Source organism: Urocitellus parryii, chromosome 3, assembly GCF_045843805.1.
Source record: "Urocitellus parryii isolate mUroPar1 chromosome 3, mUroPar1.hap1, whole genome shotgun sequence".
NCBI classification, from domain to species: Eukaryota; Metazoa; Chordata; class Mammalia; order Rodentia; family Sciuridae; genus Urocitellus; species Urocitellus parryii.
Genome location: NC_135533.1, coordinates 134,820,091 through 134,839,950, shown reverse-complemented (window position 1 = coordinate 134,839,950; position 19,860 = coordinate 134,820,091). Strand labels below are relative to the sequence as shown.

The 19,860-nt window shown below is 54.5% G+C and overlaps 1 protein-coding gene across 6 annotated transcripts in view; it reads right to left on the bottom strand.

Moving 5' to 3' along the window:
* The window catches only part of Rilpl1 (Rab interacting lysosomal protein like 1), a 32,692-nt gene extending 16,744 nt beyond the window's left edge, over nucleotides 1–15,948 (bottom strand). For all 6 annotated transcript variants that reach the window (XM_026403017.2, XM_026403018.2, XM_026403019.2 and 3 more), the window contains exons 1-4: nucleotides 15,524–15,948; nucleotides 8,407–8,557; nucleotides 1,166–1,284; nucleotides 366–587 (exon numbers count right to left, since the gene is read on the bottom strand). In XM_026403017.2, the coding sequence (XP_026258802.1) occupies nucleotides 366–587; nucleotides 1,166–1,284; nucleotides 8,407–8,557; nucleotides 15,524–15,832 (801 nt within the window). In that variant the 5' untranslated portion in view covers nucleotides 15,833–15,948. The remainder of the gene's footprint in view (nucleotides 1–365; nucleotides 588–1,165; nucleotides 1,285–8,406; nucleotides 8,558–15,523) is intronic.
* Between the last annotated feature and the right edge of the window lie 3,912 nt (nucleotides 15,949–19,860).

The following is a 19,860-nucleotide window of genomic DNA, read 5'->3' as shown; positions in this document are numbered from 1 at the left end:
GGCATTGCTGGGTCACATGGTGTGTGACCCTGGCCAATGTCTGTCTCCCCTGCTCAACTGTGAGCTCCACGTGGACAGGGATGGGGTCTGTTTGGCCCATGTGTCCTCCCCTGTGTCTGCCACATGGATGCCAATTATTTGAATGACCACCACTGACCTGAACACCCTGGGCTAGAATGCTGGGAGTTCTAGGCCCAGCTCTGCCTCTGTTCTGCTGTGTGTCTTCAGGCCAGTAGCTGGTTCTCTCTGTTCCTCCCATTGTCTTAAGTACAATGGAGAAAACAAGGCAACTCTGCCTACCTCCAGCCAGCTTAGACTCACCCTCCCGCACACCTCCGCACATCTCCGCACCAGCTTCTGCTTACCTCTGGCTCCTCCTCCCCGTTCTGGCTGAACTCTCCCTGCAGCCTTTCTCGAAGCTTCCCAAGTTCTGCCCTTAGGCTGCCCATCTCCTGCTCCTTAGTCTGCAGATCTGCCTCCAGCTCCACCTTCTGTTCGATCAGGGCCTTCCCCTGGGCCTCTACCACGGTGACACGGTGTCGGAGGTCGTGGTTGATCTTCATCAGCCGAGTCTGCTGCTGTTGTAGCTGTAGAAAGAGGGAGGTCATTGTGTAGGGCTGCCAGGTACGGCAGCTCTGGATAGGCACCGCATGGGGGCAAATCCCCTTCAGGTTCACCAGGCATATTACAGATCTTTACTTGCTTGGAAGTTGTTCATGTTCTTATGACTCTGTTGACAGCAGAGATGGGCATTAGTACACTTACTGAGGTCACTTTATGGCAGATGGAAGCCAAGTGTCTTGTTAGAATCAATGCATCACGACAATTTTCCAGCAGATGGAAATAACAGGCCTCAATAAAGAGGCGTCATTTTTGATTCAGGTGGAGACACTGCAGGTTCCTGGGGCAGCACGAGGCCCGTGGGGCCTGGCCTCACAGGGGAACAGAGCAGTGGGCTGGAGGAAGCCCCAGGGTCACAGCAAAGGGGACTCCTGCGCCTGCAGTGGAGACTCTGCTGAGGCTCCTCCGCCAGCCCCGATTCGAGGCTGAGCCTCCGAGGATGCCCAACCTTCAGAGCCCAGAGAACGAGATGGGAAGCTCCCGAGTGGAGCGTCCGGTCTCTGGCTGGAGCCAGCACTAGGGAGGAGGTCTGCCCGCCACTCACAGCCTCCACGTCCTCGTTCTTGAGGCCCAGCTCCCTGTCCTTGGCCCGGATCTCGTCACGCTGCTTGTCCACCACCTCCTTCAGCTTCTTCATCACCTGCCGCTCCCGTTCCGACATGCCTGGGTGGGGACACCAGCCCGTGACTCCACCTGCCCCCTTGCGTGGCCGCCCCGCAGCTCCTCCACCTAGACCCGGCCTCCCCCAGCCTTGCACCAGCTGCAGCCGACCACCGGCACCTGCTCTGTCCCCACCCCTCCCAGCCCATCCGCCTCAGAGCCTTTGCCCTCCTGTCCCCTCTGCCCACAACTCCCGACCTCCCCTGCAGCCTCCAGGTGAGCCTCCATCCAGCCACCTCTGCACACAGGCTCCCTCCCTGACCCCTGCCAAGCCGCCACCACCCCAGCCGCCCGGCAGTCCCCCCTTCTCCCGCTTCACCTTTCAGTACTTTTTACAACTCCCGTAATTCTGTCACTGAAGGGAGGGTGGCAGAGCACAGAGATCCCCAGGCCAAGCTCTGGCTCCAGGGCTGGCCATCCTACCTGATGGCCGTGTGGCTCTGGGCTCTGCTCTTTGAGTCTCAGTTTCCTTATCTATAAAGTGGGGAGGTGGCAGTACCTCCCCCAGGGCTGCTGAGAGGCTGAACCAAGTGACACTGAGGACCTGCATCATCTGACGCCTGGCACCAGTGGGAGGTCAGGGGCTGCCACCCAGGGCTGGCTTCCTCACGGTCCATTCACCCCCACCCTGCCCCAGTCCCAGGCAGACCATGGGCCACAGGGGGACAAGGCTTCAGCTGACCCCTCCCTGTCACACTGCCCAGGCCTCCACGGTGCCTGCAGATAGCAGGTCAAGCTACATGGTGAGTTTGCTGAACGGTAAGGACAGGGGCTGTATGAGTTTCCTGCGGCTGCTGTAACAAATGATCCGCAAACTTGGTAGCTAGCTCGGTCCCATCCAGGTCTTCCCACCGACCTCCTCTCTCCCAGCAGGGATATTCCCAAGCAGGTTTAACCCACAACAATAACCATCCTCCCAGGTGTGTGTATTACAGTGTGTGACACCCGGTCACCAAACTAGGTGGGCCAGGTTCTGCCCTACAGAGCCCAGGATTGCAAAGAGTGACATTCCTGAAGGGGAGCCGTCCTGCCATTCCAGGCTTCACATGGGGTCTGCACTCAAGGCTGCCAGGGAATGGGGGCAGATTCCTCCTCCAGGATCCCAAAATGCAACTTCCTCCTGAGAGGCCCGGGAAGGATACCTGGACCCTATTGGCCTCATTTTGCAGATATGGAAAAATGAGGCCCAAGGTTCAGGGTTGCTCAGCCAGGAACTTGCAGAGTTGGCACGCAAACCCTGGTCTTCCCGTCCTCACCCAGACTCCGAGGTTCCCTTGAGGTCAGCAGACCATGTCACCAGGGCCAGACACCAGTCCACTCTCCCAGACAGGACTACCTGCTTGAAGCGGCGCTCAGCTTTCTGTACATGCACACACGTGCACACCAGATGTCCATCCTTCAACTACTCACTGAACACCTGCTGCATACATGATACTGAACTAGTCATGGGGACACCACGGTCGACAGTGAGACTGGGCTTTGCTCTCACGGGCTTCCAGAAGTCAGGCAGACAAGAACAGGTGACACAGAGACCCAGTGTGGACTGTGGGTGTGGGAAGCCGCCTCTGGGGCCAGGCACATTTACACTGAGCCCAGAGGACAGCAGAGAAAGAGGCCAGGTGATGAGGCCATGTCCCCGGCAGGCACCAGCAGGTGGGCAGGCCCAGGACTGGAAGTGGTACCCGGAGTCCAAGGGCAACACCAGGCTGCAAAATAGAGGCCACCAGGAGATGCAGGCTTGAGCCGGAACAAGCCCAGACCAGAGGCCAGAGCGCCAGGCAGTGGGCCGGGCCAAGGAGGCCAGGAGGGGACAGTCAGGGAGGAAAGACCCTGAGGGCAGGGACTGGGAGGCCCCAAGGTGCAGAAAGTTCAGCTGGACCCCAAAAAGAAAAGAAAGAAAAAAAAAGAAATAGAATCTCTGGAGATGCAGTTAGCTAAGAGGGACTCATGGTAGATGAGGGGAGGTGGACCCTAAACCCAGTGACTGGTGTCCTTAAGAGAAAGGGGTGGACATCAGACAGACCCAGAGGAGGCGGCCACGGGAGCAGGAGGCAGAGACTCCAATGGCAGCGCCACAGGGCAAGAGGCGTGAGGTGAGCTGAAAGGGGCCAGGGAGGTGCTTTGGTTTGGATTTGAGGTGTCCCCCAAACACTCCTGTATGTCAGAGGTGACATCATTGGGTTAAGAGAGCTTCACCTGTTGGGCATGATAGCGCACACCTGCAATCCCAGCAACTTGAGGCCAAGGCAGGAAGATCCCAAATTCAAGGCCAGCCTCAGCAATTTAGGGAGACCCTAAGCAAGTCTGTGAGGCATCGTCTCAAAATAACAAAATGAAAAGAGCTGGGAATGGGGTTTGGGGGTTAAGCAACCTGGGTTCAACCCCAGGAGCCTCCCATCCACTGATAGGGATGAAGTGGGTGCTAAGCGTAGGCAGCAGGGTGTGGCTGGAGGAGCAGGTGGCTGGGGTGTGCCTTGGGGTCTATGTTTTGTCCCAGTGAGCCGAGCTCTCTCTGCGTCCTGGTTGCCATGCCCTGAGCAGCTTTCCACACCAACGCCCTTGCACCGAGGTGCTCTGCCTGACCTCCGCCCTCGCTGTGGCGTTCGCAGATCACAGACTGAAACCGTGGGCCAAAGTAAACTTCTCCTTGGCCTCGTCCTTCCCAGGTCCAGCAAGGAAAAGCTGACTGAAGCAGAGCCATCTCCCCTCAGAGCCCCTGGCCCTGCTGGCACACAGATTTGGACCCCTGCCTGCAGAGCTGTGAGGGGACACGTGTTGCTGTCATAAGCACCCAGTTTCCTGCAGCAATGGGTCACGGCAGCCCCCTGGAGACGTCAGAGAAAGGCCCAGAGAGGGTGCGCACGCGATTTCACTGAGCTGAAGTTCATACCGAACGAGACTTTGTTCAATGCGGAGGAAAAGACGCCCTTGGGGACATCTTTTACTGAGCACTGACCCTGGAAATAACTTGAGGGTTGGACTAGTAAGTGACCTGCCCCAAATGACCCAGGCGGTAGAGGCGAGGCTGGGACTGGAGTCGGGTCAGCAGCCTCCACACCTGTGTGGTATAGAGTCTCAGTGTTTCGAGATGAAGACTCGGAGGGTGACTGACGGTGGCAGTGGCAGCAAGTGCTCTGAGTGTGCTCATCGCCAGCACTTGGCAGCGGCCAAGGTGGTATACTTTATGTTGCCCGTATTTTCACAACCACCCTGCCCCCGCCCCAAGACTTAATAGGAAAAAAATGCAAAACACCCCACGAATCGTTGATTCGCGTTGCAGGGCAGTGTTTGGGATCTGTGGGGTTTAACTGAATATGATATCGAAATTCCCTTCTCCTGTTCCCTTTCACTTTTCTCTCATGTGCTGATGAGAAAAATCCCAAGAACTAATCCTACTGCTTTGCAGAGACGCCTGCACTAGTGGTTTTCCTCCACTCCCGACGCCTAAACTGTTCCTGCACAGCCCAAGGACTTTCTGCAGACCCGAGAGTGTCTCTTCACACCTGTCTCCCGGGTCCAATGGCTTGGAGATCTGTAATTCACTCCCTGGGTGCTGACGAGTCATTTCTACTCCCTGCTTTCTAAATGACAAGATGGATTCCAAAAAACAGGCGAAGAAGTGCTTTCTTTTTTCTTTTTTGGTACTGGGGATGGAACCCAGGGGTGCTTAACCACTGAGCCACATCCCCAGCCCTTTCTTGTATTTTATTTAGAGACAGGGTGTCACCGAGTTGTTTAGGGCCTTGCTAAATTGCTGAGGCTGGCTTTGAGTTGGTGATCCTCCTCCTGCCTCAGCCTCCTGAGCGGCTGGGATTACAGGTCTGCACCACTGTGCCCGGCTAAGAAATAGCTTTCTTGTTTTTTTTTTTTTTTACAGCGGAAACTGAACCCTGGGTGTTCCACCACTGAGCTACATCCCCAGCCTGTTTTGAGACAGGGTCTCACTAAGTTACCCAGGCTGGTCCTGAACTTGCAATCCTCCTGCCTCAGCCTCCTGAGAAGCTGGGATCACAGGAAGGAAGTGTTCTATCATCTGGATGCTTCCACACAGTGGGAGAGAGGAGACCCCCCAGGTAGCTCTGAGAAACGGGGCGCCCCATGCTAGGAGCTGAGAAAGCCATGCTGGCTGCCCTGGAAGGCTCCCCTGAGAACCCTCCACCTCCCCAGGATTCAGACAGCTGCACCCCTAAATCCTCAGCGTGCCCAAGCCTCTGCCCAGAGTCACAGCTGGCACAAGGTGCAGCCCGATGGTCTCCCGTTCCTTCTCTGAGGGACTTCAGCAGCGGGAGGGAGACCACCGGCCCAGCACCTGCATGGCAGGAGCCCAGGATCCCCACTGGGACCCACTCCAGCTGGGATCCACACTCCAGCTGCTTCCTGACAAGCCCAGCAGGGGACAGGAGGCTGTGGGGACACAGCGAAGCTCCCCACGCTGCAGCAGATGGAACCCAGCCAAGGGGCAGCTCAGAACTATGCTTTCAGGCCCCTGGCCCAGGCCCTCGCGCCTCTTCGGCTTCAGTGGGGCAGGCAGAACAGTTCCCAGGTCATCGGCAGAGGCCTCTGTGTGCCCTCAGAAATATCACAGGCAAGAATAAGGCATCAGGTCCCTTGGATAAGTACAACTTAGTTCCCGCATGGCCCAGCATCCCCTGCTGAGGCACCTGCCTGGGGATCTGAGAACACACAGAAAGACTTGTGTACAGAGGCACATGGCAGGGTGGCAAGGGGGGACAGCCCCAGAGTCCAAACAAACCGCTCCATCTGCAAAATGGAAAACGACTCAGCCATAAAAAGGAACAAAGTAGCTACTGACACCTGCTCAAAAAGGGGCAAAGCTGGAAAACATGACCCAAGTAAAAGGAGGCAGACAGAGGACCATGCAGGGTGATCCCCGCTGTGCAAAGTTCCGGAAGAGACAGATCCACGGACACAGAGAGAGCAGCGCCATACTAACTCCAGAATGCCAAACCCGCCGGCAGCCATCCCCCTCTGCTCTCCACCAGTCTAACTTAGTCTTAATGAATCGGCCTGCTTTGGACATACTTCTATTCACTTTTAAAATATTTTATTTAGGGGCTGGGGATGTGGCTCAAGCGGTAGCGCACTCGCCTGGCATGCGTGCGGCCCGGGTTTGATCCTCAGCACCACATACCAACAAAGATGTTGTGTCCGCCAAGAACTAAAATAAATATTAAAAATTCTCTCTCTCTCCCCTCTCTCACTCTCTCTTTAAAAAAAAAAAATGGATATGTATGTAAGTATGTGCATATATATTTTTTGTTTCTGGGAATTGAACCCAGGATTGCTTAACTACTGAGCCACATCCCCAATCCTTTTTATTTTTATTTCTTTAAAAAATATATATTAATTTGACTGCTTGTATTTAATTTACATATATATATATTGCTTGTTGATAGACCTTTATTTTATTTGTTTGTATGTGGTGCTGAGAATCGAACCCAGTGCCTCCCACGTGCCAGGCAAGTGTGCTACTGCTGAGCCCCAGTCCCAACCCTTATTTTTTATTTTGAGACGGGGTCTCAATAGGTTGCTTAGGGTCTCTTTAAATTGCTAAGGCTGGCTCTGAACTTGTGATCCTGCTGTCTCAGCCTCCTAAGAAGCTGGGATTACAGGCACAGCCACCACACCTGGCTAAAAATATGCTTTTAGGATAAATTATTAAGTGCATGCAAATTTGGAAATCACCAGATCGTCCTAGAACACTGAATTTTTTATCATCATTGAAGTAACCCTTTAATAGTGTTTTTGCCTTAAAATACATTTTTCTTTTCTTTTTTAAATTTTTTTTTAATTGTAGATGGACAATACCTTTATTTTATTGATTTATTTTTATGTGGTGCTGAGGATGGAACCCAGTGCCTCACCCGTGCAAGGCAAGCACTCTATCACTGAGCCACAACCCCAGCTCCCAAATAAATTTTTCTTACATTCATACAGCTCCACGGCTTTCCCTTGGAGTGTCATTTCCCAGCTTTTTACTCAATCTCTGTAACTGATAAAATCCATGTCTTTGTGTGTGTGAGTCACTGGGGACGAAACCCAGGACCTCACCCATGCCAGGCATGCACTCCACCACTGAGCCACCACACATTTTTGGTACTGGAGATTGAACCCAGGGGCATTCACCACTGAGCTGTATCCCCAGCTCCTTTTATCTTTTATTTTGAGACAGGGTCTTGCTAGTTGTTTAGGGTCCCACTAAGTTGCTGAAGCTGGCCTTGAAATTTTGATCCTTCTGTCTCAGCCTCCCAAACAGTTGGGATTACAGACCTGTGCCCGGCTGACCCCAAGGGTTTTCTCAGGCTAAAGAGATGATTCTGAGATCCCTCAAGGTGGGAGGCAGGAGGCAGCTCTGATTTGCAGGGGAAGAGCCGTTGGCCAGTACAGGACAGAGGGGGCTTAGGAGGCCCAGCTCAGACCCACTGTCCGTCCTTGTATCCCAACAGCAGCAGAGGGCTGACGTGAAGGTTCTGGGTAGCTGTTCATAGGATGTGACAGTGGAGTGGACCCAGTGCCAGTCAGGCCTGGGCTGCTGTCCCTAGTTGCCCCCTATAAGAGCCTCAAATCTCTTTCCAGAGACTACAGCTTTGTCTAAGGGGCCGTGTGATCTGACCCCTGCTGGCCCTGACCTCATCTTCAGCCACCCTGGCCTGGGTCTTCTTGTATCCCACCCCAGCCTCCCGGGTCTCTCACTCTTGCCCCGGGGCCTCTGTGCTACTTGCTTCTTGCGTTAGGTACTTGCAGGGCCCACACTGTCACCTCACTAGGCTCAACTGTGACAGCCTCCGTCTCTAAAGAAGCCTCAGGTCACTACCTGCACCCTGGTCAGCTCCTCTCTGGTGCTGCTGGCCTCTGGAACCAAGCCACTGTCGGTCCACGTGCTCATCAACCATCTCCTCCTTCAGGAGGGCAGGGTCTCTGTCCTGTCTAAGGTGTCCCAGGGCAGGGAGGGAACCGGGGGCAGCCTGCTAAGCAAACCTGTGTCACCATCTGCTAACCCGGGCTCCCCAGCTTCTCGCAGAGCAGGGGTGAGAGTCAATGTGGCACCAGGACGCGGGCAGCAGCGCCGCAGGACAGTCCCCCTCGCCCGGGTGGCCCTCTTACCTTCATGCTTCTGGAACTCCTCCTCGGAGAAGCTGACGTCCTTGTGGGAGAGGTTGGTCATGAGCTGCTTGTTCTCCTCCTGCAGCTGGGCGATCTGGGACAGCAGGTCCTGCGCCTCCCCCCGCCACACGTCCTCCACCAGCTCCAGCTCCTGCCAGGGCAGGGACGGTGGTGCAGTCACAGCGTGCCCAGGGCAGTGGCCTCACCCCCGCTGCCCACAGGGAGCATTTCAGGTGGCTGGGGCTCTGGGCCACCCTTAGGCCTTGGGCAGAAGGATGGGAAAGGCCGCAGCCACCCCCCACAGGCACCTGGCCCCTGGGCCCAGCTGAGACTGCTCTTCAGTGATCACCCGGGGCCACAGGTCCCAACCACTTCTGGGGGGGGGAGACCCTGGGGAGCCACTCAGAGACGCCAATTCTCTCATTTGGGAACCAAAACATACAGGCAGATGTGAGGAGAAACAAGATCAGTCCATTAAAAGGATTCTGTGGCCGGGCACAACTGCATGTGCCTGTATCCCAGCTACTCAGGAGGCTGAGGCAAGAGGATCACAGTTAGAGGCCAGCCTCTGCAACTTAGCAGGCATACATCGGGCTCCGCGAATCAGAGAATATTCTGTGTAACTGTCTTAAACTAAAAATGGGGGCTGGGGTGTGGCTCAGTGGTAGAGCACTTGCCTAGCAAGCGTGAGGGGCTGGGCTTGATTCTAAGTATCCCATAAAAATAAATAAATAAAATAAAGGTATTGTGTCCATCTACAATTTAAAAAAAAATCATTAAAAAAGTACACACACACACATAAAAAAAAATATAAAAGGGCTGGGGATGTGGCTCAGCAGTAAAGTGGCCGAGTTCAATCCCCAGAACCTCAAATAACAACAAAAAGAGTATTTTGTGGATGACTGTAACCAAAACCACAGATAATCGCAAATGGTAACAAGGATGTGAAATGGATGGGACAGGAATAGCAAGCACTCAGAGCAGCCTGGCTGCTCCCAGCACAGCCAATACAGAGGGGCCCCAGCTGCCCCAGGAGCCACGAAGACACACGTCCACACCAACACACGTGGGTGTGGATGTGCGTGGCAGCCTGAGGTAGAAACAACCTCTGTCCATCAACTGATCAGCAGGTTAAAAAAATGGGGTGTATTCAAACACGAAATACTGCATGGACATAAACAGGCCTCGTGCTACACGAACTCCTGTCTTTCTGTTCTTTTGATACTGGGGACTGACCCCAGGGGCACTATATCATGAGCCACATCCCCAGCTCCTTTTACTTTTTGAGACAGGGTTTTGCCAAGTTGCTGAGGCTGGCCTCAAACTTGCAATCCTCCTGCCTCAGCCTCCCAAGGTGTTGGGATTATAGGTGTGGGCCACCACAATAGGCTTTCATGGTCTTGTTTCTATGAAATATCCAGAACAAGTAGATTCCCAAAGTCAGAAGGCACAGCTCTGGGGATGCGGGATGAGGCGTGACTGTCATGGGTGTGTGTTTTCTTTTTGGGGTGATGAAAATGTTCTAAAATTGACTGTAATGACGTGCACAGCTCTGAACACGCTGGCGATCTCTGAGTGGTGCACTTTCAATAGGTGAGTTGTATGTGGATCACACTCAATAAAGCTTCAAAAAAGAGAAGTTTGGTAAAAGCATAAACTAGTCACAAAGCACCCTTGCAGCTGTCAGATGCAAGTGTGGTTAGGGGCTCAGATCCTGGGGTCTGCGCTCAAGTTTGAGTCCTGTTTCTGCTACTCACTAGCTGGTCATGGGCAATCTAACCCTTGGGTGCCCTGGAGACAGGTTCTCGTGAGGATTAAGTGGTCACTCCCTGCAGAGGCTGGAAACAGTGCCTTGCCCCAGCAGGTCCTGATGACCCTGGTCCCCCTGCCATCGGCCACAAGCCACACGAGGCCCAGACGCGCTCCCCAGTCCCATCTCCTCCCTCGGAAAGCCTTGGCACTGGGGAGACGAGAGGGAATAACTAAACATATAGGTAGCTGGTTGAAGACCCTCAGGTGAAGGCCAGGGGCTGGGGTGGAGGAAGGATGGACAGGTGCAGCCTGGAAGCTGAACAGGATGCGGCAGCCCTGAGCCTCTGCCCCTACCTGGCACAGGCTGGGCATGCAGCAGGCTCCGTGAATCAGAGTGTTCTGTGTAATTGGCTAGGCCAAGAAAGCAATGGTCCCCAAAGGTGACCACACCCTATTCCCCAGAATCTGACAAGGTTTCCTTACGTGGCAAAAGGGACTTGGCAGCTATGATTAAGTCAAGGATTTTTTTTTGGTACTGGGAATTGAACCCTGGGGCACTTCACCACTGAGCCACACCCCCAGCCCTTTTTATATTTATTTAGAGACAGGGTCTCACTAGGTTGCTTAGGGCCTCACTAAGTTGCTGAGGCTGGCTTTAAACTTGTGATCCTCCTGCCTCAGCCTCCTGAGCCACTGGGATTACAGGTGGGCGCCACTGTGCCCGGCAAAGTTAAGGGTCTTGGGATTGGGGGGATGGTCCTGTGTGATCAGGGTGGGCCTGTGAAATCACAGGGTCCTCATAAGAGGGACGAGGGGAGCCGGGGTCAGAGTTAGAGGCCACACAGCCTCGAAACAGAGATCTGAGTTAGATCAGAAGATGCTGCCATGCTGGCTGTGAAGACGGGGTGCGTGCAGCCGGGGTCCTGAGACTGGACACGGTAAAGGAGAGAATTGGCCTCCAGAACCTCCCGGAGGAAGGCAGCCTTCTTATGCCTTGGTTTTACTTTATCATCATCATCATTATTTTTGTGCATGTGGTGCCGGGCATCAAACCCAGGCCTGGCTTGGGCTAAGTGTGTGCTCTACCCCTGAGCCGTGCCCTGGGCCCTGACTCCTGGATCTCAACCCAGTGAGGCCCAATCCTGACTTCCCCACCGCAGAACTGTATCCAGAACTATCCACATGGACAGTATCACGGGGATCCACAACACTGTATCACACTGTATCCACGTGTGTTCATAAGATGGCTCAGTCCAGCAGCGCATAATAAATTTAGGCTGTTTTTTTGGGGGGGAGGGGTTAGCTGTGGTGTTTATTTTTATTTTGTGGTATCAGGGATTGAACCCCAGGTGCTTTACCACTGAGCCACATCTGCAGCCTCTTTTATTTTGAGACCCTCTTCCTGCCCACCGGAGATGAAGACAGATGTCAACTTTCTCTTCTTCTGCTCCCTTCTCCCAGTGAGCTGTGGTCAGTGTTAGAGAGCAGGTTCTTGCCTCTGGGCGGACCAGGGGGAATTTAATCCTGCCTCACACAGCGGAAAAGGCTGCTGCAGGGAGTTACTGCTGACTCATGAAGTTCTTGGACTTCTCTCAGCCCCAACCATCCTGAAACCCCTTCTCCAGCCTACGAGGGCCAGCACCTCCCTACCTCCTCTCCCATTCCCGTTTCCCACTCCCTCTGTTCCTCCACTCTGGTCTTATTTGTGCTCCTTGCAGAGGCACATGCACTCCTACCTCAGGACCTTGGCACTTGCCATGTCTTCAGCCTGGAAGCTTCCCCCAGAGCTCTCTGTGGCTGGCTCCTACACTGCACTTGGATCTCAGTTCAGAGGGCACCTCCTTGGAGAAGACTTCCCGTCTCCCCAGCTGGTAGACCTCCACCAGTCAGTCCCTTTCACGTCTCCTTGTTTTATTTTCTTTGTGTCACTTAATCACAACCTGATTTGGGGTTATAGCTCAGTGGTAGAACACTTGCCTAGCATGTGTGAGGTGCTGGGTTTGAATCTCAGCACCGTATATAAAAATAAATAAAGATCCATTTACAACTAAAAAAAAAAATATATTAAAAAAAAATGTACTTCTTAGCCGTGTGCCATTCTCCTATAACCCCGTCTACTCAGGAGGCTAAGGCAGGAGGATCACAGGTTTGGGACCAGCTAGGATAACTTAGTAAGACGCTGTCTCAAAATAAAAAGGGCTGGGAATGGAGCTGAGTGGTAAGTGCCCCTGGGTTCCATCCACAGTACCAAAAATAAAATTAAAAAAAAATCCACCTTCTCACGTTAAAACTGTACCATCTCACAGAGTAGCCACAGGCCTCTGTGGCCATGGAGCCTCGAGATGTGGCTGATCTGTACTGAAACACGCAGTGGGGGTCAAGCACACATCAGATTTCAACAAGGCACAGGAAGAATAGATCGCAGAAGTATCTCATGAACAACTTTCACACTGAATATATGTCAGCATGAAAATACTCCGGATATACCAGCTCTGTCCCCAGTCCCCATTTTTTTTTTTTCTGGTAGTTATAGATGGACAGCCTGTCTTTATACTTATTTTCTTTATTTTTATGTGATGCTAAGGATCAAACCCAGGGCCTCACACGTGGTAGGCAAGTACTCGGCCACTGAGCTAAAGCCAGAGCCTCCCCCCCTCCACAGTTCTTTTTATTTTTATTTTGAGACAGGGTCTCACTGAGTTGCTTAGGGCCTCATTAAGTTGCTAAGGCTGGCCTCCAACTTGCAATCTTCGTGCCTCAGCTTCCCAAGTTGCTGGGATCACAGGTGTGCACCCCCCTGCCTGGCTGCCACATTCTATTTCTATGAGCTAAAAGGCTAGGGCCACCAGACTAAACCCTCATCTGTCATGGTCACTGCAGCCTCCCCAGTGCCCAGAACAGTGCCTGGCTCATAGTAGGTGCTCAAGAAACACCTGTGTTGAATGCGGGCAGGCATTGCTCATGTCTGTGCCTTTGCATCCACACAGCCACTGTTTTCTAAAGACGGCCTGTTTTCCCTGTCTTCTGTCATCCCCATCACCCTCCTGCTGCCTGACGTGAAACCCAGTTTTTCTCTGCTCTGCGTCACTGAGGAGAGCACCCTGCACGCCGTGGCCCATCAACAGTGTTGCAGACTGAGTAAGGAGAGAACAGGTCTGTGGCCTGGGCTGACTGAGTGAGCCCAGGTGTCTGTGGGTGGAGGGGCGCAGGCTTCCCTGCAGTCAGACTGGCTGGCTGGTAGGGGGAGGGAAGGAAAGGAGGAGGGGGGAGGACAGGACATACCAACGCTCACTAACAAGATTCTTGTGGAAACAGCACCTTGAAGAATCATCAAAGCTGCAGAAGAAACATCAGAGGCATCTCTCCCTCCTCCAAGAATAGCAAGTGCAGAGGCCTGGGCTGGGCAGGCAGGCAGCTGTGACTCCCTGTTTACAAACAAGCCCGGGCCCTGGACGCCCAGAGCTGGGGCGATGACCGCATTCCAGAAGCAACAAGTGCAGGTGGCCTGGTGACCTCCGGGTGCCTGCCTCCAAGGCCAGCAGGGGCAGAACCAAAGAGCTGGGGTGGGGGTGGAGGCGCCCCAGGACTTCTGTGGGACCTGGGCTGAGCCCTGCAGGCCCTGAAAATAAAGCCAACTTCCTGGGAGATGGCCAGTCCCTTCCCTCCCAGGCCCTGGCAGGGAGGAGGTGCCGGGGCAGGAGCAGAGGTGTCTGGGGTCGGGGGTCCCCGATATCATCATCCCGTGGGCACCTAGGCGAGGGTTCAGACCTGAAGCTCCCACTGCCTAGCCCCTCCTGGGCAGGCTCGGGCCCTAGCCCTCTGTGCATATTAACCCCCACCTACAGGCTGGGGTCCATGGTTACCCCCACTTCGCAGCTGAGGAAACTGAGGCCCAAAGTGGCTAGGGGGTTTGCCCACGCTCACATAGCCTGTGAGTGCTGGGATTTGAAACCGGCTGTCTAGCTCCAAAGTCCCTGCTCCTAGGAATCTTGAAATTAATTATAGGACTTGGGCCTGTCCAAGTTCCCGGTGTGACCTTGGTCACCCAACTCTGAGGAGCTCCAGTTTCTTCCTGGCCCCAGGGTATAGGATCCCCAAGGACAGAAACGGTGAGCCCTGGAGCAAGGGGTCTTCACCCACCAGCGGACCTGCCCTCAGGTCTAGGCAGCACACCCAGCTGTGGCCATTTTCCTTGAAAACACACAGATTCACCACAGCATAGAAGAGATGATGGCCTGCCAGAAAGGTTCAGAGAGGCCAACTGAACTTCTTGAGGCCACTCAGCAAGCCAGAGCCTGCTCGGCACCCAGATCCTGATCCCCCAGGGAAAGGCGGTTTCCTCCCATTCTCAGTCTGAAGGGTCTGCCAGGCGCTCCAGGCCTGAGGTTAGGGCAGGAAACCACATGTCTCCCACTTCCTTTTCCTCAGATACCTCGTCTGGACAGTGGGGAGGCCCCGATTTAAAAAGCTTCAGCTCCCAGGGCAGAGGCTAGACCTTGGAGCATCCCCTTCCCCCAATTTCAGCAGAGTGGGGAAGAGACACTGGGATACCTCCTCTAGTCCTGGGTCTCTCTCATGGCTAACGGGACAAATCCCTCCTGCACTCTGACCCTCTGTTTCCTCATCTGTAAAATGAAGTCCTACCTCATAGAGTTCTGTGAGGATTCAAGATAAAATCAAGGCAGGGAGAGCACTTCGGAATACAGGTTAATAAACTAAGGGAACGCTGGGAAGAAAAGTTGCAAATATAAGCCCAGAGGCTGAGGGCTTAGTGGTTAAGAGGTCACACATCTCTGCTCTGGGGGAACTTGAGGTAGAACAAAAAAGGGGCCTGGTATGATTGGTGTAAGGTCTTCTAGGGTCACACTGAAGGACAGGGGACTTATTAATTTGTGGAAGAGAATAATATCCAAGCACTTTATCTACATCATCACATTTAATAAGAATGGTGGATTCTATTTTGATTATTATTTGACAGATGAGGCAACAAAGCACAGAGAAGTTCAGCAACTTACCCAAGGTCACAGAGCTATTAAGCAGGTGAAGGTGGCACTGGAACTCAGGTCTGACTCTAGAGAAGTGCTCTTAACCTACTGGTGGTACATGCCGACTGCCCATGGCTGGGCAGAGAGGGTCAGGGACCTCCCTCCCTCATCCAGGACGGACTGGATGTTTCCTGCCATAACCTCAGCCCTGGACGCTCCTGGCAGACCCTTCAGACTAAGAATGAGAGGAAACTGTCTTTCCTTACTCTAGTCTCTGTCACACATACACATCCACGGCCACTTGCAGTTGCCGGAGGCTGAAGGGTCCTTGGGTCCCAGAGCCCCACTGCCCAGGTGGGCAGACTGAGGCCACTGCCCACCTTCTGATGCTTGCGCTCCTTCTCGATGCGGTCCATCCTCTCCAGGCGCAGGCGGTCCAGCTCGAGGCGCAGCTCATCCAGCTCGGGCGCGACGTGGTGGCGACTGACCAGCACCTCCAGGATCTCCAGGACCCTCACGACCTTGGGCATGAGGCGCGCGATGGCCTCGCAGCCGTGCTGGTCAATGACCCGCTCGAACTCATGGCCCACGAGCGACGCGATGTCGTACACGTCCATGACGGTCAGCTCGGCCACGTTCTTCTCCAGCGCCGACTCGGCCGCCAGCGGCGACCCCCGCTCCTCCTCCATGGCCGTTCGGGCCTCTCCGCCCGCCAACTAGTGCAACTCGCAAACTTGCGGCGATCGCGGGCAGCGCGGGCCGGGCCCACCCCGCGCCGAGCCGGCCGCGCGCAGGGGCCAGCGGCCACGGCGCCCCGGGGGCGCGGGCGCGGGCGGGGGCCGCGCGAGCCTGAGGTCAGCGCCCGGCGGCGGGTCTGGGCGCCGCGCGGCCGGCTCCCGCGGGAGGAGGACGAGGACGAGGAGGAGGAAGGCGCGCGCGTGCGCAGGCCGGCGCCTCCCAAGTTGGGAAGCGAGTTGGGCAATGGAGGCGCGGGTCCCGAGGCGCGCCCCCGCCCGCGCCCGGAGGAAGGGCGGCGCGGCCCCTCCGGGAAACTTTGGCGGCGCGGGCGCGGCCCGGTAGCCGCTCCCCTTGGGATGCCGCGAGCCCCGCCCCGGCCCCGGCCTGGCGAGGGGCGCGCCGCCCTCCTGCGCCCCGGGCGCGCCGCGGGCCCGCGCCTCCCCGCGCCTCCCGCACCTCCCGCGCCTCCCCGAGCTGAGCCTCCCCGAACCTCCCCGCGCTAAGCCGCCCCCCCCCCCCGGGCAGCCCCGCCGCAGCCCCAGCGCCCGGACGCGCCGCTCGCTGCTCCGGCGCGGCCCTGGCTCCTCCTCCACCCGCCGCCGGGAGGGGTCGAGGCTGGCCCGGAGGAGAGCGGGTGGCGGGCGCCGCCTGTCTCGGGCCCGACTCGCTGCTGGAGGGCGGGGGACGTCCGCCTTGGGGAGGAGCGGCGGGGTCAGAAGGTGGGCTCCGGGATGCGGCTCAGCCGGGAAAGAGAGTGCGGACCCCGGCCGCAGACCCTCCCGCTGCTCCGTCGCCAGCAGGACCCGGCGGCGCCGTTCAGCGCTCCAGTCGACTGACCCCGGAGAGGGGCAGTGAAGCGCGGGGTCCTCCGTCCCCAAGGCCACGGGGCTGCCCCGCCCGCCGATCCACACCATTAGCGGCTCCTGGTGACAGAGACACCACTCCACCGTGAAGGAGAGGCCGGGGTTTGAATCTGAGAGCAGAGATTTCTTGTCCCAAGTCGCCTCTCCTTTGGGCCTTGCTAAGTACACTTGTCCATCAGACCCCAACCCACCGGGAGAGCCTTTTCTGAACACGCTTGGTTATATAAGGGCCCCTGGAATCCCGCCATCGGGCCCCCATGTAAATTGCTCTCAGAATCCGGAGTTGTGACACTCTGGCTACAGATTAGCCCTCACGCTCAGGCCGTGGGGTCCTTAGTCCTTGAGAACAGAAATCTCAAGACCCTATAGCCATAAAGCCCACCCCAACCTGGCACATATTTATTAGGAAAAAGATTTTAAAAGGTGTGGGGGTGTGTGGCTCAAGATCACAAGTATGTGCAAGACCCTAGTTCAATCCCCAGCACTGAAAAATGTAAAAAAAAAAAAAAAAAAAAAGATAATGTTTTAAAGTTTAAAACTTATTGAGTATTTGCTTTACATTTAGCTAAAAAATATGTAGTGCTAAATAATATATATGCGCATATATATATATATATAATATTTACCATGTGCCAAGCATTATTCTGTGCTATACAGATGTCACCTTGTTAAATTCTTATTCTATGGGTTCTCATTGTGGCTCGAGGCCTGCCAGGGGTCCACAGTAGCCAAAGATCTCAATGAAGTTGTCCCTTTTCCCAGCAGATAACTGCCTGAGGCTGGATGTTCTTCATGTAGATAAACACCAAACAGAGCCCAGCAGACAGGATGCCAGAGCAGACCCAAGGGTCCAGTGCCCTCCTGATGAGCTGGACCTGGTACAGTCTTGTAGAAAACATAAAACATGCTGGACATGGTGGCGCCTGCCTATAATCACAGCAAATCAGGAGGCTGAGTCAGGAGATTCACAAGCTTGAGGCCAGCCTCAGCAATTTAGTGAGACCCTGTCAAAATACAAAATCACAAAATCAAAAGAGCGGGGATGTAGCGCAGTGGTAGAGCACCCCTGGATTCAATCCCTTGAACAAATGTATATATATTACACACACACACACACACACACACACACACACACATATATATATATATATATATATATATATATTATATACTTTATGTATAATCTACCTAACAAAAGCTTTTTAGTTTGATTTTTTGTTTGTTTGTTTGGCACAGGACCTCTGAGCGCCCCTCCAGCCTCTGCAACAGTTTTCAGGAGCATAAAGGAGTCCTGACACCAGAGAGCTTGGGAACTGCTGCCTTAGAGCACCCTGGGGGGGGGGGGGTTATGACCCCTGTGTACCAGTGAGGAAGCCCAGGCTCCCAGCAGTTAGCAGCTCACTGAGGCCAGGCTGCTTGCAAGTCAGGGTAGGCCTGAGGGGTGTGGGCTGGGGGTGTGCAGAACACCCCTCCTTCCTCCAGCCCCACCAAGCCTGTGCCACCTGTGTTCACAGCAACCCGGGCAAGGTGGGCGTGGCACTGCCCAAGGCCAAGGTCAAGGCCAGGAGGTGAGGGGAAGCTATCTCCACAGCAACAAGTTGCCTCAAAGTTCACGTCTTAGAAACTTATTCTCTCGCAGTTCTGGTAACCAGTCAAAAAATGGAAGTATCCCCCAGTCATGGTGGTGCACGCCTGTGATCCCTGAGGCTCTAGAGGCTGAGGCAGGAGGATTGCAAGTTCAAAGCCAGCCTCAGCAAAAGCGAGGCTCTAAGCAACTCAGTGAGACCCTGTCTCTAAATAAAATACAGAATAGGGCTGGGAGGTGGCTCAGTGATCGAGTGCCCCTGAGTTCAATCCCTGGTGCCTCTCCAAAAAATGAAGGGTCATCAAGGCCACATTCCCCACCAAGGCTGCAGCGGTGCCCCCTCCCCCCAGTCCTTGGAGTTCTGGCAGCTCCAGGCGCTCCGGGGTTCTGTGGCCACATCACTCTGCCTCTTCCCACTTGACCTTCCTCTGCATGTCTCCTCTGGCTCCTGCCGGGTACCAGCCACTGGCTTCAGGGCCCACCTGGGTAGCCAGATGAGCTTCTCATCTCAAGGTCCTTCATCCATCCATCTGCCAAGGCCTTTTGTCAAACAAAGCCACCGTCACAGGTTCCAGGCATTATGAGAAGGTTACCCCCTGTTAAGGGGAGGAGATGCTCATGGTCCGTCACTACAGCAGATCCAGTAACCTGTCCCACAGCACTGGGAGCTGAACCCAGTTTTGCCCGGGGTCAGTGGAAGAGTCCTGAGCACCTGAGTCGGGCAGCTTTGCCTCAAGGCAGCAAAGATCACTGAGTCGGCTGGGACAGGACAAGGATTCAGGAGCTGCTGTGCCAGCCGGCAGCCTGTCCCTCAGGATGGGAGCAGGAAAAGAACCAGGGGGTGCAAACCAAGGGGAGGCAAGCTGGGTGCAAACTCTAAATAAAATACAAAATAGGGCTGGGGAGGTGCCCCTGAGTTAAATCCCTGGTACCTGCCCCCTCCCACAAAAAAAAAGATGGGGAGGCAAGAGTCAGAGATGACCCCAGATGGTGACCTGAGTTCTTAGAGAAGAATTAGACGTAGACAGAAGCTGGGCTGGGGCTAGGGCTCAGTGTAGAGCACTTGCCTAGTATGTGTGAGGTACTGTGTTCAATTCTCAGCACCACATGTAAATAAACAAACAAATAAAGGTCCATCAATAACTAATAAAAATTAAAAAAAGAAAGAAAGAAAAAAAAGTAGACAGAAGCTGTTGGGCCTAACTGGGAAGCTCCAGAGCCACTATTCACATTCCGATTAGCACTGCCACTGATCAGGTATGTGACCTAGGGCAGGTCATGTGACCTCTCAGCACCTCACCTTTCCCTCTTATACAGTGGGATGTACCTATTGAGAGGGTAAATGTTATTATTAAATAAATCACATCCGTACCAGCCATACAAAATGCTATGAAAATCTAATATTATTATTCTCAAAATCTGTAGGAGTTGTTGGGTGTTGTGGCGCACATCCTTGGTAGAGGAGGCTGATGCAGGAGGATCACAAGTTCAAAGCCAGCCTCAGCAACTTAGTGAGGCCCTAAGCAACTTG